At 44.2% G+C, this 14,819-nt stretch overlaps 2 protein-coding genes across 2 annotated transcripts in view; one reads left to right on the plus strand and one right to left on the minus strand.

Moving 5' to 3' along the window:
* Ccdc158 (coiled-coil domain containing 158) overlaps positions 1–8,856 on the plus strand; it is a 41,244-nt gene extending 32,388 nt beyond the window's left edge. The window contains 5 exon segments of the mRNA XM_010619892.2: positions 858–922; positions 3,711–3,866; positions 5,952–6,056; positions 8,564–8,587; positions 8,590–8,856. Of these exon segments, the coding sequence (XP_010618194.1) occupies positions 858–922; positions 3,711–3,866; positions 5,952–6,056; positions 8,564–8,587; positions 8,590–8,672 (433 nt within the window). The 3' untranslated portion in view covers positions 8,673–8,856.
* A 1,808-nt stretch (positions 8,857–10,664) lies between these two features.
* On the minus strand, positions 10,665–14,563 carry Stbd1 (starch binding domain 1). Its single transcript, XM_010619876.2, has 2 exons — positions 14,293–14,563; positions 10,665–12,523 (listed from the first exon to the last, which is right to left on the minus strand). Exons 1-2 carry the CDS (start codon positions 14,429–14,431, stop codon positions 11,820–11,822), a joined length of 843 nt encoding a protein of 280 aa, XP_010618178.1. The 5' UTR covers positions 14,432–14,563; the 3' UTR covers positions 10,665–11,819.
* Between the last annotated feature and the right edge of the window lie 256 nt (positions 14,564–14,819).

Genomic DNA, 14,819 nt, shown 5'->3' on the forward strand with positions numbered 1-14,819 from the left:
ACACACACACACACACACACACACACACACACAGTCTTAGTATTGCAATGCAATTAACTTTAACTTCACAAACCCCCTGAAAGAGAACTACCTTGAGAACTATCAGTGTACCTCCGACTGATACTCAACCCACAGAGATCGGTTTTTTTTTTGTACCGGGGATCGAACTCGGGTCCTTGCGCTTGCGAGGCAGGCCACCGAATCGCTGAGCTAAATCCCTGGCCCCAATACCTGTGTGCTTTAACGTGTTGATTTAATTAACCTTTAAAGTTTTATAAACATACTGATAATGCTAAGAGAATTTTGTTGGTGTTACTGTCTTGGTTTCTTTGTTTTAAAGTGAGTCATTAAAATTGTTCTTCTTAGGTGGGGATTTACCTGAGTGGTACCGCGCCTGCCTGGCAGGTGCAAGATTCTGAGTTTGATCCCTGGTACAAGGGGGGAGAAAAAAAGATTGTTCTTAGAATCCATGAAAAACATATTTGAAAGAGCCAGGGATTTAGTTCAGTGGTGCTGCCGCCTGCCTCGCAAGCACAAGGTCCAGAGTTCTATCCCTGGTACCAAAAAAACAAAAGCATATTTGAATATATAGCTATTATTACACAAAAATGAATTTTCTGATCGATTATATATTATTCCTTTCATCTTGTAAAATGTTCATGGGCACCGAGTGCAGTAAGATAGAACAACTTAGCATCTCCCTTGTGGGCGTTTTAGGACTTGTGAGGCCTGGGGTTGTACTCGGCACCCTGATGTGTGGTCTCGGCCCTCACAAGTGCTGGGTAGTTGCTTCTGTCCATAGCTCTTGCTGCTGTATGTGAACCAGAAAGCTCACATGACTGTTCTTACGTCTCCAGGGAGCCAGTCCTGTTACATGCAGAACTGGAAGATCCATCAAGTTGCTTCACATTCCCGTCTACAGGTGAGTTTTCAGTGGACACAGAAATGGGGCCTGCAGAGCCCTGCAGCGCTCCCATTCCCATGAGTGTGAAGGCAAAGGTCCTGACATAACCTGCACTTCTCCATTAAGTCTCTGGGCTTGTTTCCTGCTTCTCCTTTCTCCATCCATCTGCTTTGTCCATCCTTGACCTCTTACTGGGCTGCCCGGCCACTTCCCTGCAGCAGCTCCAGAGTTCCATGCCCATGTGAGCGCGCACCGTGCTCCGCACAAAGCAAACCCTCACCTCCTTCAGAGTTGTGCTCTGATTCCTCTGTCCCCGTGAGCCTTGGTTCGAACCACCTCATTTTAAAGTCACAACCTGTCCACACTTGCAGTCCCCTCTTACTTTTCCTTTGAAATCATCTTCTAATATACTGTGTCACTTAGCAGTTTACAGCGTGCACTGAGTCACCAGCCTTTAACTATCTGCTCCCCTGATACAGCTCAGAACCTTCCCAGCACAAAGTGGGTGCTCAACAAATACTGATGGACTGGCTGAAAGGAAAAGGAGAACTAGACAAATGTCTTTTATCATTTCCAAGGAATTATAGATGAGATAATCTGTAGAAAAACAAGCTCCTGCAGGCACAATGGCCTACATGCTGGGAGGCTGACTTGAAGCAGGAGGATCACAACTTTGAGCCTAGGCTCACGACTAAGTAACTTAGCAAGACCCTGTATAAGCTTGTGTTTTTAAAAAAGGGCTGGTAGGGCCGGGGAATTAGCTCAGCAGTTCTGCCACCTGCCTTGCAAGTGCAAGGACCTGAGTTCGATCCCTGGTACAAAAAATAAAATTAAATTAAAAAGGGCTGGGATGTAGCTCACTGTGAAATCCCTGGGTTTACTCTCAAGTACCACCACCACTCCCCAAAAAAAAGAAAAGTGGAAAGAAGGGAGGGAGGGAAAAAATAAGATGGAATAGGCCTGACTGTAAAGCATAGCCAGAGGGAAAATTACACAAAAGGAATTTTTTAAACCAGGAAGGAAAAAAATTACAGGATGTGTTAGATTTAGTAAGCAAAAGAAAACCAACAGACACATAATCGATTTTCTTATGGAACAGAATAAAATAATTGGAAAAGACAAACTGAAAATAATATTCAGCAAAAGCATAGTTATAAATCTGGACAGTAATAATGTAAATAGGGATAGGCAGGGTGGCACACACTTGTAATCCCAGCTCTGGGGAGGCTGAGGCAGATGGACCATGGCAAGTACAAGGCCAGCCTGGGCTACATAGTGAGACCCTGTCTCAAACAACAAAAACAAAAACAATGTCATTGAACTGTAATTGAAAAGAGATGGAAGGAAGATAAGTTCCCACATCTTTTCTTTTTTTAATAAAAGTATTAATATATCTAAAATGAAACCATAACAGTCTTAATTATAATAAATGCAAATTCTTAATTTTTTAATCATTTTTGATTGGTGAAATCTTGAAACTAATGATCAAAGCAAAGAGCATTTATATAATGTTGATTTCTTTAAGTTTACTTCAGTTATATTTTTCTCCATTAATGATTACTTAGGACAAAAGAATAATCATTATCCTTGTCTTTTTTGATTAACATGAATGAGTGCTTTTTACTTTTTCTCATATATTGTGAGGATGTTAGAACCCACTGACTCCATTCACTACCCTAATGTAGTTGTACGTTTTAATTATAAATATAACCATAGTAGGTTGTATTATTTTGTATAGTCATCATTTATTTATATATACTTATTGCTGTATTTTCCAACTAGTATAATTTACTTACGCCTTTAATATTTTCTTTGTCTATAGGTAATAAATTGTCTCAGTTTCTGAAATTGTGTATATTTTTATACTCTCTTTCTTTTTTTTTTTTTTTTTTTGTAGTGAGGATCATACTTGGGTCCTTGCACTTTTGAGGCAGGTGCCAGAACCACTGAGCTAAATCCCTGGCCCTTATCCTCAATTTTTGAAAAAAAAAATTTTTTGCTGAGCATAGAATTCTAGGGTGACACTTTTTCCTCCACTTCAAATATATCATTACTTTGTTTTTTGGCTTCCATCATTTTTCCTAAGAAGTCAACTGTAAGTTTAACTGCTGCTCATTCAAATGTTATATGCCTCCTCATCCCTCCCCTCTGCCCATCTCTTCTGGCAGCTGTAGGATTGTCTTGTCTTTCGTTGCTTGTCTTAGTAGTTCTTATTGATATATGCAAATTAATTTCTTTATACAAGTAGAACCTATCTGGGGTTTGGAGAAAAACCTCTAAAACTATGGAAATCTGTGCTTATAATCTCCAGCATGTGGACCTCGTGGATCCATACCTATCATCTATACACTTTTATCTTGGTTTAATTCCATGTTATCTTGTCTTCTTGATATCCCTGGCAATTTTTACTATCTAGCACTTTACGGTATATGGCAAAAATTTTACAGATGATTTGAGACTGAGAATCAGGTTACCCTCTTCTAGAAAGCGTTCGTATTTGTTTTGGGAGATAGCTAAGCTCATCAGCGGTCCCAGATGAATTTTATCAGACCAGGCGTTATAATTTGGATCTGGAGCACAGGATCCCGCCAGGCAAGTCAAGTTCCTGTCCACCCACCTCGGAGGCTCAGCCCCTGTGAAGACACAGACCTTTCAGTTCCAACTGGAAACCCTGTGTGTTTACCAAACATAACCCTCTCCCCTCTGCCCCATCACTGGAAACATCATCAAAGTTGATTTCTTCAGAGATGCAATATACTATTTTTAATTAATTCCATTTTTTACTCTTGTTCTTGCAAAATTGTAGCGAGCCCATCTGTGAAAAACTCAGCTTCCCAATCATTCACTTCCCCTAAGAAGTCTCCAATGTACTCGCTGCTCACGAATTCAGCTGAAGATTCAGTAGGTTCCTCGACACAGTACAGATCCACCAAAACTGTTCCCTCACCTGATTCTGCTAAAGGTAAGATTCATCTGATACTGCTGATAGAACCGATTGAGCCTTTCGCTGCCGACTTGTACATTCTTTTCCATGCTCACAATCGCTAAGGCTGTGTGTGCTGCTCTCATATGCAGGCTCTGATCACTGCTAGGGAACTCATGCAGTCTTGTCTGAATGCAATAGCTCTGGGTACAAATATGCAAAATGTAGGAATTAGATGTAAAGATTCTATTTTTCTCTGACATGAATAAGGAACTTTTTTCCCTCTGTTGTAAGACTGTAGTTCTTTTACTTACCATGAGTGATTTTTCTGTCTTATTTACATTCTTTAAAACATGCTGTCCTTCACTCTCTGAGTTTCCAAGTGCTAATGTTTATCGTACAAGTTTGTCAAATTTCTCATTTTTAATTTTGTGGGGAAAGACACTGGAGATGGGACCCAGAGCTACTCTAACACTAGCAATTTTTATTTTGACGAGGGTCTCACTAAGTCTCACTATGCTGGACTTGAACTTGTGTTCCTCTTATCTCAGCCTCCCTCAGTGCTAGGAGTACAGGCATGAACCACTGTGTCTGGCTTCATTTTTAAAATCTTAAGTTTATGTGTTATTTGATAAGACAAGTGGAAAAATTATTTGATTTACAAGAATGCCTGATAAACACATGGGTATTAAATGGAATTTGAAGTGTTTCTCCTCTTGCGTGACCATGAACAGGTCACAGCAGTGCCCCGGGGCTCATCCCCATGATGAGGAGAAACCAGATGAGCTGTTGGAATCCCTGTCAAGTTGGTTCTTAGTCTTTTGAAATTCTGTGCTGTAAAAATGAAAATCAGAACTTAATCACATTTTAGTGTTTTGTTTTTTTTTTAACTTTTTGCATTGTTTTTCCTTCTCTTATGTCTCAAAGCTATTCATTTAGTATTTTTCAAAATTTACAGTACCAAGTCATTTACCACATAGGGCAGTGGTCATGCAGCCATAGACCATGCTGCTTGTCTCCTTGGTATAAAACTGGTGTTATGTAGGAACGTGGCATGTTGCTCCCCATCCCAGATGCTCATTAAACATTTTATACCTTTCATGTGAAAACTTTAAGAAATTCTTCCTCCTCTTGAATTAAAATAGTTACTATATCATTGCCTTTAATATTAATATCTATCGTGAGTAGGAATTTTTTTCCCAGTACTAGGGATCAAACTCAGGACCTTACACTTGCCAGGCAGGCACGTGGCCACTGTGCTAAATCCCCACCCTTTTAATATCTATAATGAAAAATATGGTATTTGATAGGAAAGCCAACAAAAATTTTTGTCAAGATTATTCAGGGGAGAGTAGGGGATTTAGCTCAGCGGTTTGGTGGCCTGCATTGCGCTTGCACAAGGACCCGAGTTCAATCCCCAGTACGGAAAAAAAAAAAAAAAAAGATTGTTCAGGGGTTAAAATCAAATGAAAATCTTCAAGTACTGGGGATATAGCTCACCTAGCATGTGCAAGACCCTAAATGTTCAGTCTCCAACAGCACAAAAGAAGAAACTAATTGAAATCTTCAGCTCATCAAATTAAATATTTTTAGAGATTGACAGAACTTTTCATATCTGTTGGCAAGTATTTTCATTCCTCAGCCCTCTTAAGTTGCTACTGCCTTGTTTGTTGTAGGTCCCCTGGGGCCAACTCAATCCACAAAACACTGTTCTGTCACACACAGTACCACCCTTGTTCAGGTGACGGCATCAGGCACAGGCCTCACACGTTCCCAAGTGGTGCCAGGGTCTGAGTTAGATCCTGCTGCCACACATCCTGGGCTTGCAGAAGTCCTCAGGTTTGGTGTGAACGCTAACCACTGCTGAGTGGCATCAGACTGGAAATACTCTTCTCCCTCCACCAGTTTACTACTCTGTAGTTAAATAACAGTAAATCATGTTGTTTTGAAACAAAATCAGTTAGGCTACTGATGCGATATTTAGACAGGAGACTTTTTTCTTCATTTTAAAAGTGTTAGAAGTTTTAAGTTCTTTATTTTAAAGGAATAGCTCTTTATAATTAGAACATTTCTAAAAAATATCAAGTAGACTTTTAATACCACATCTAAGCAACTTTCTAATAGATTCACAGTCTCCGCCAGTAGAAACAACAGGGAAAATATGCAGGAAACTTCAGAATATATTGGAAAGCTTGCAAACCCTGGTAGATTTGCAGCTGAAGAACCAAGGTACAGTGCATTTTTGGAAGGGACTTCTTGTTTATATTTCCCTTCCCTTCCCTTCCCTTCCCTTCAGGTTAAGCCTCCTTCCTATCTGTTGTCCCACTCAAAAGCTGTTGAATCTGCAATTCAGAAACCTTCCTCAAAACATGAGGATTTGAACCCTAGTGCATAGCCAGGCCCTGGTTTAATTGTTGGACCCTGGGCAGGTCCCAGTAACCCTGCCCTCCTCTGTCAGGGTGATAATCCTGCCAGCCAGCCCTCAGCTAGGGTTGACTGTTTTTTCACATGGAACTTGCCCACACACACACACTTATCCCTGTTACCTCTGTACACAAGTGTCTGTATGATGGTCACCAAGATAGAATTATAGTCCATAGCCAAAAAATGAGATAATGGTATTTAGCTGACATGGAATGTAAATGAACACAGTGGTATGAGAGACTATGCCACCCAGTGGATCACAAAATAGAACGATAAGCCACCTCTAAAAATACTAAAGCTGTTTATTTGCATGGAAGCTCTTAGAATCTGCAGTGATGGCCAGCCCTCTGGCTTAAGTTCTGAGGGCCCTGGAGAGGGGAAAGGTTATTGTATTTCCTCCTTTCTTGACATAAATTCTTCATTGTGGGAGTCTTTTTCAGAGAGACTGATATTGGTGTACATCTGTTATTCTACCTTTTCATCCCTAGAGAATGTGAGTTGCTTAGGTGAATGAAAAATATCTTTTAAAGAACAAATATTTATAAAATAAATTTAGTCTTATTGCTAATAATAGTTACTTCAAGCACTTACTAAGCATCCTGTGTGCCAGGCTGGAAAGCTGCACACCCTGGTAGAAGATTTGCAGCTGAAGAACCAAGGTACAGTGCACTTTTGGAGGGGACTTCTTGTTTATATTTCCCTTTCTCCCTGTGGTCCTCACAGTAACCCTGCGCACCTGAAGGGAAGAGCAGTGTCAAAGAGTTCTGTGTCACACAATGAGTAGTAGTGCTGGGGCTCGACTCCAAAATTCACGTTTGTTAGAGCACTTGCACTAAGGCTACACAGTATCATGTTTTTATTCAGAAATTTCTAAATCCTTTCTGGTAGCACCAGCTCCCTACGAATGTAAACATTAAGATAAGTGTTTCATCTTTAGTTTATTGTGAGGCGGGCTTCACTCTTTAAGGAAGATGTATTATTTCATTAGCCCTATTTTTAATTCACTTTGACTTGTATTTCTGAGTTATCTGATCTGTGCCATCCTCTAATAATCAAAATGGAAGACATATTACATTCGCTTAAACTGTGTAAGTACTTTTGGATTGGATGCAATGCCTGAGTGAGACATTTTATGGAAATTCTGAACAAACATTTTTGGAAAAAATTTCAGAAGCATTTTATCAAAGTACGGGGGTTAGGGTGTCTCGTACTAACAAAGCATTCACTCAGCACCTACAGGACCCTGGGCTTGATCCCCAGCACTAGACGAAAAACTTTCTGCACCAAAGTATGCAGACTCTTTGAGTCAATATTCCAGTCTTAGCAATTTGTTTTATAAGAAATGAGAGTAAAACACACGGAAGTCTATATAAAAAGTATTTACTGTAGCAATCTATTAAAGAGTAAGAAACCAACCTTCTAAAGTTTATTTACTAATATTTTGGTATATTTGTGCAATGAAATATTGCACAGTCAGAACAAAACCTGAGAAAGATGTCGATATGTGGTTAAGCGAAAAAAGCAAACTACACATATCTGCATTTGTGTAAAGAAGTAAACTTGTGCGTGTTGGACATAAATTTTCTGATGTAACAAACAGTACAAAAGCAAGCCGACTTTTGAAAAGATTTTCAGTAAGGCTTTACAGAAGGATGCATCGCTATGCTACACAAAGCCAGCCCGCACACCCAAGAAGTCTGCTGGGTTTTTATTCCCTGACTCACCAGGCCGTGCCCATGGTGAGAGTATAGCCTTACAGTCTAACCCGACTGGCCAGTTCTCAAGGCACTGAGAACAGAGCCCATGACACAGGAATCTCTGTGACACACAAAATCTTTTGGCAGGGTGACCAGCACATGCCCCTTTTTCTTAAATTGTCTTGCTAAGGGATGATGAAACAAGCACATGTACACTTTACAAAAATAGAGATTTGTGTAAAATAGTTACGTTAAGTATTCCTTTGACAGAAAAGACTACCTTTCTCACATGTGTGTGCAGAAATTCATCAAACTGTTTACAGAATGACCTCTGTCTTGGCAGGTGGAGCAGAGACAAAGACCAACTTTTCTCTCTTTTGTACTCTCCTGAAGTGTTTGAATTATGCATTGTTTTATAACAGTTGTGTTCATCTGATCTTATCCTGCATGTTTAAAACAACTGAAAAGTAAATATGCCACACTAATGTTTAAGAACTTGAGTTTAACCTGTATTTATTCTATACTAACAAGCAGCTCATGTAAGAAGCACATAATAGAATTAAAAACCTAAGTCAATTTTTTGCTATTCTAACTTTATTTCATCAACATTTTCAGCAATGTCTTCAATGATCAGAAATCAAAAAAGAGGATACAGAAGGTGAAGGACCAGGAAAGAAATGTTGCTAAAATGACACCTTACTTGCCTGTCTTTACAGAGGGATGATGTCCCATCCATTGTGATGTTACTTATAATTAGTGCCCTGTGTACTTTTTTCTTTTTATGTGAAAATTTAATAAACGATACCCTGTCCTGTAAACTGTTTTGAGAATTTTGAAATAAACTATTCCTGAATGCTCTCACACTAAAACTATGAACAGTACTAGCATGATTTGAAAATATTCATAGTATAAGGTATTACTTGGTGCTAATTCCATTGTATTAGAATAATTCTTATGTTTCCTGGTTCTGCTACAATAATCACTTTTTCCTAGCTTAAAAAAAAAATCCCAAGGTAAACATTCCTTTCACATGAAGTGTCGTGGTATAATGCCCCAACAGAAGGTCAAATTCCAGCCTACTGATGGTCCTTCCTTGACCCTGAACTGTTTATTCTAGTGCAGTGAAGATAATTAGATAGCAAGTTGGGGCCCCCAATCAAAACTCTTACAAGTTTCTCTTTTCACATATTAATAACTAAAGAAACTATTTTTGTTGCTCTTTACAAGTGCATGGGTAACTTCTAGATTGAATTAATTCCATCTGCCTTAATTAGATTTTAATAAATTAGGGGATTTTGAATGTGAACCAAATCATGAGATAAGAAAATCAGATACAGAAATGTTTCAGTTGTGCCAAAATATCAGGGACAATATGGCAGAAGCTAGCTAACCAAGAGAACCTGTGCTTCTGCTCCCTGGCACAGGACTATCCCTGAGAAACACAAGACAGGCTGTCTGGCTGGAAGCTTTGCGTCCCAGGCCCACCTTGCGCCCAGCCGTGGCCCCCTACAAGTTGTCATAGCAGCATGGTGGGATGAGCGCTGGGCGCACTCTCAGCTCCAAAGCGCTAGTAGGTGTTTGAGGGTTTTCTCAGATGACTTCCCTCCTATGGGGCCTGCAAGCAGGTGACGGGGTCCTCAGGGCGGGCAGTGACACAAGGCAGAAGAGAGCCTGGGGACAGACTGCGAGGTGGGAGCAGCCCCACACCAGGAACACCCACTGCTCCCTGGCACTCCAGCAAGACAGTGGCCCCAGGAAAGCCCTGTGCTGTGCTCAGGATGGCAGACATTCAAGGCACATTGACTTCAAATGATGACCTTTTAAAATACAAATTGTAATAATCCATATCTCTTAATAATCTTTAGCGAGGGATTTTTACTTTATCAGATAAAGGCAAAATGACTATACACTCCCAAAAAGATTTTCATTTAAATTGTTTTACCTTTTCTCTCACGCAAGTGCTTGGCCCTTCTGCACATCAGTTGTAAGAGCTCTTTGTGCAACACCAAAGTCATTAGGAAGCACCCAGCAGCACCTCTGAATTTAACAGACTGGTGCTGAGGGCAAAAACTGTTGCAGTTTTGCAAAGTACTTCCTAATGCTGTTTGTGGCTGGATTTGTTCTCTTCAGCAAAGATGATCTTACTCAGATTATACATTGTTCTGCAGTAGATGCTAGGCTTACTAAAGGTTATTTCAATATATAAGGCTCATTTTTAAGGACAGGCATGCTGGGTTTCCTACCAAGCAAAAGTATTTTTGGTTTTTATTTTGAGACAGTCTCACTGTGTTGTTCAAGCTGGCCTGGAATTTGCCACCTAGCCCAGGCTGACCTTGAACTCATCCTTCTGCCTCAGTCTCCAAAGGGCTAGGATTACAGGTGAAAAGGAAAGTTTCAAAAGAAATATAAACATGGGCTGGGGATGTAGCTTAGTGGTTCCACCACCTGCCTCACAAGCACAAGGGCCCGAGTTCAATCCCTGGAACCAAAAACAAAACAAAAAAAACAAAAAGAAATATAAACGTTTTCTCCAAAGATAGGAGAAAAGTAGGCTCTTCATAGTCTTCATCTGTAACCTGATGTTTCCTTCTTGTGTCTGACATTAGTGGAGAAAGCATCGATCAGTATTTTATCTTACATCTAGACTACTATGGTACTGAGATTCAGACAACTCAGACATTGAGTAAAGATACTAAAATTCAGTTTTTATTATTTGTTCATTTATATAAAGCTAAGTGTTTCTTCTCAGAGCAAAGAGAGGGCTCTATATCACTGTCCTGTACAAATTTGTCACCCATGAAAGCCACAGGTATGAAAGGAGAGGAAAGAGGGTGACGGAAGCAAACAGCTTTTGTAGTACCTGTGTGCATGTGTGTCGACCTGGTGGAGGGGTGGGTGGTGACAGACACCCTCGAGGGCTCTGGGGTAACGATGGGTGCATCCCCCTGGAGCCAGGCTGCACCTACACGTCCTGGTTTCTAGGAGGCGGCTTTCAGGCCACCTCGCTCGGCTCACCCCCACCCCCATTTGTGTCCCCCTTCTCTCTGGCTGCTCCCACGCTGGCTTCCTGGGTGACCAACTCTGATTAGGCTCCTTGTTTCTATACCAACAAGAACATACTTGCTCCCCTCAGACCCATAGCTGACAGGTAAAACCAGACAAAAACCACTGGGAGTCTTAGAGCTTTAGTTCATATCCTCACCAATCACATCTAGTGACCCAGTATTTTCTCACCCATATGATTCCATATGGGGCTCACATTTTAAAATGTGAAATGTGCATGCAAGAAAGATTACTTTTTCAGCTGTTTTTTTTGGGGGGGCAGGTGTAGGGGAGAGATTGGGGGGATTCTCAATGAACTGTCCAGGCTGCCCTGGAACAAGATCTTCCCATCACAGCCTCCAGAGTAGCTGGGCTGACAGGTGTGCACCACCAGGCCCAGCGTTTTTATTTCATCAGCTTCAAAACAGTCCTCAGCTGTTTCTAATGAGGCTCGTGCTACTCCCTTAGACTAAGGAGCTCCTACAGGCTCCAGCTTGAACCTGTGTAACTAGTTAGTTAGTGTGCTTCTTGGCCAGATTTCACACCTGAAGTTCAGACAAATCACTCCTCAATAGGCCTACACCCCGGAGTAATGATGCACAAGCACAAGTCTGTCAACCAGCACCACAGGGAAGAAGTCCGAGGCCACTGGAAGTACTACCTGCATACAGACATCTCTGCACGTTACACAAAAACCACTAGAGAATTTGCAGCAGTTCTGATGGCTAAATTCAGAATCATGCTGCCTTTATTTTAAATTATTCAGCGTGCTCCACAGCCTTGGACTCTTCCACCGTCTACTGCAGCCTCTCCAGTACTCTGCAGACCGTTAATGAATGCCCCACCACCCGTGAATCACCTTATCCTCGTGGCCCGTTGCCAGGAGTCTATTGCTGCCTTCTTCCCAGCGTGTAACTCCCCCATTCTCCACCAGCACAAACTTCCACTCCACCACCGTATCCGCCGGCAGCAAGACAGAATGAGACCACAGCCCGTCCTTGTGATGGTGGAGTGGGATGTAAGTGTTCCACCTGCCCAGATTCTCGTGGTCTCCAGTTACTGCAATGAACTGCACATCCGTGCTTGTGAGGTAATGCACCTGAAACCTGACGCTAACTTGCTCAGACTCTGAAGATGCTGCAGCTGCACTTTTTCTTTTCCCATCTGCTTCCCAGACTCTTGCTTCCACAAGATTGCTCTTGTTGTCCATTTCCTGGCTTAGGCTTAACCCAGAAGCCTCAAGATTGCCACCCAAGCTCACATCTCCCCAGGACAAGTGCCTAGACACCATTTCCCAGTCCTCAGGGCTGGCTGCAGCCTCAGCCTCTAACCGTGCCTGGCCCCCTGTCTTAGCTCTGTTGCCGTGCAAGCTGTTAGATGGCAGCTTCTCTGTAAAACATGGGGCCGCTTTAGCAGGGGTCTCTTGTTTTTGCAATCTCCATTCTTCCACACAAGACTCCAGGCTTTCATTTCCTAAAGCTTCTTTTGCTTTGGTCTCAGAGATCAAATGTCCATTGCTTTCTTGAAGATGCTCTAAGAAATAAAAGGGAAATGTGATAGTGTTAGGCAGTTTACAAAAGAAGTCAGGCTAAGAGATCACCATCGAAGGCTTTCCTATGGATCTATCTGCAGTCCAACTCCTCTATTGAAATAAGTACATATTTATGTACCTCATATGCTCCCTGCAACTGTGCCCTAAGAATATGCATGTACTGAATACCCAGCAACAAAAGACACATCCAGCAGCATTAAGCATGTAAGCGCAGTGGCAAGTTGTAAAGGCAGAAGTGTAAGCCTGTCCTGGGTCTCGCACAGCCCCAGGCAATGCTGCCGAGCAGTCAACTCAAGGCGCTTCACTTCCCTCACCCAAAACTGCTGTCCAGGACTGGGGCTGTAGCCCAGCGGTAGCATGTACTCAGCATGAGGCCCTGGGCTCAATCCTCAGCACAGAAACAAAACAAAACAAAAAAGTCCAGCTGTGAGCAAGGGGCTGTATGACTCCCCCCCAAAATCGGAAGAGGACCCTATACACACACACACACACACACACCCCGCCAACTCGTAAAGTGTTTGCTTGGCAACAGAAAAGGAGGAAGTGAAGGCCAGGAGCTGGGGTGCACAGGCCGTATGTTGTTCACTGCTCTTTGCCAATCCCACGAACATCAGGGTCTCCTCAGAATAAACAAAAGGCTTTTCTGTCCTTCCCACTCTACACACATAAAAAAAAAAATGTTTTCAAAGTACAAATCCAAGTCCCCTAGAGACTTTTTTCTCTCTCAGCTGACAGTCCCAGCAGCTCCCTGGAAGGGAAATCTCCAAGACCATCACTGAGGTGAGCTATGCGGAAGGGCAAGTCTTGCTTTTTTTTTTTTTTGGTACCGGGGATCAAACTCAGGTCCTTGCACTTGCGAGGCAAGCGGTGGAACCACTGAGCTAAATCTTCGGCCCTAAATCTTGCTTCATTTTGCCTCTCTCTAAAGGTAGGGTTGAAAGTGAGCCGCCAACAAATATTATTCTCAATTCCCAATTCTTGAACCTAAAACATGAGACGGCCTACAGAAGAGCTCAATGAACTTTCGATTCACCCTACCCCCAGCAATCACAGGAAAGGCACAGGGCAGATTTTCAAATGATCACCTCTCCACTAAAAATAAAGTCCACAGATGTCATTGCCACCGCGAGGCCGCCGTCCAGGCACGGGCAGCTTGCCAGGGAGGGTGCGGGAAGGAGAGATTTGCGCCAGGGCACTCTCTGCTGGGCCAACGGCCTTGGAAATGTCCAGGCTGAACCACATCAGCGTTGGGGCCCGGGTGAGAATCTCTTCCCGGGGATCAGCGCGCCCTGCGCTGTTGCTGCAGGGGCCGCACAGCTCGGAACCCCAGACAAGCGCCCAGCCCAGGGCTGGAGTCCATACTGAGCTCTGCCCGCCCGATGGCCGCGTCCTGGGAGCAGGAGGCGCTCGCAGCTCAGCGTTCCGAAACCCACTCCAGCGCGGCTTGGGGCGCGAGGGTGGGGACGCGGGTCGAAGAGAGGTGTCAGGGTGGGCTGTAGCCTCAGCACGGGCCCGGCGCTTCCCTGACATGCATGAGGCCTGAGTTGGAGCCCCAGTCCTGCAAAAATTTTTATTAAAAAGTAATGGGACGCCCCTAAACCAAAGCCCTGGTTCCCGGAGCCCCGGGGCGCACGCCGCAGGCGGACCTGGCAGGACAGCAGCCGGGTCGGCACCCGACACCGCCAGCGGACCCTCTTCCGCCTCTTCCGGGACGCCCGGCAGGTGGGGACGTACCCGGGCTGGGACGTACCTGGGGCGCCTCTCGCGTCCGCGGCCTCCCCGGGAGGGGCGTCCTTGCCTGCGTCGCCCGGGCCGCCCCGCAGCAGCCACACCAGCAGAGCCCCCGCCAGCCCCCCGCCGACCAGTAGGGCGGACCAGACTGCGCCCATGGCGCGGACACACCCGCCCGCCCCGCGTCGGGTCGGGTAGGGTCGGGAGTGCGGATCGTCGGCGAAGAACCGCTCCTCTTCCGCGCCCTCGCTCCCAGCTCTCCGGCAGCCGCAGCCTGGGGTGCTAGACCAGGCGTCCTCCTGGGGTCCCGCCCCGGGACCGCCCCTCGCACCGCCTCCCGGGCGCGGCCGCAACCCAGTTCCCGCGGGCGCAGGGGGAGGGACGCGGAGGAGAGCTGCACCCAGCGGCCCGCTCCTCTGCCCCTTCGCCGGTGCCATAAGAGCGGTGGACTGGTACCCGTGCTCTAAGAATGCCACTCGTCACCCGCATCCAGTCCCGCCGCCTCCTCTACCTCTCTGGAGGTGCGTGGCTGCCGCGGAATGAGCT

The sequence above is a fragment of the Fukomys damarensis genome, unplaced genomic scaffold (assembly GCF_012274545.1).
Source record: "Fukomys damarensis isolate Sample0158 unplaced genomic scaffold, DMR_v1.0_HiC HiC_scaffold_32, whole genome shotgun sequence".
Taxonomy (NCBI): domain Eukaryota; kingdom Metazoa; phylum Chordata; class Mammalia; order Rodentia; family Bathyergidae; genus Fukomys; species Fukomys damarensis.

What these genes read in the sequence shown, in the direction of transcription:
- Stbd1 (XM_010619876.2), bottom strand. Translation starts at nt 14,431, where the DNA reads ATGGGCGCAGTCTGGTCCGCCCTACTGGTCGGCGGGGGGCTGGCGGGG. An exon ending in GGACGCGAGAGGCGCCCCAG is followed by an intron (nt 12,524 to 14,292) that starts GTACGTCCCAGC and finishes TTTATTTCTTAG; the next exon opens with AGCATCTTCAAGAAAGCAAT.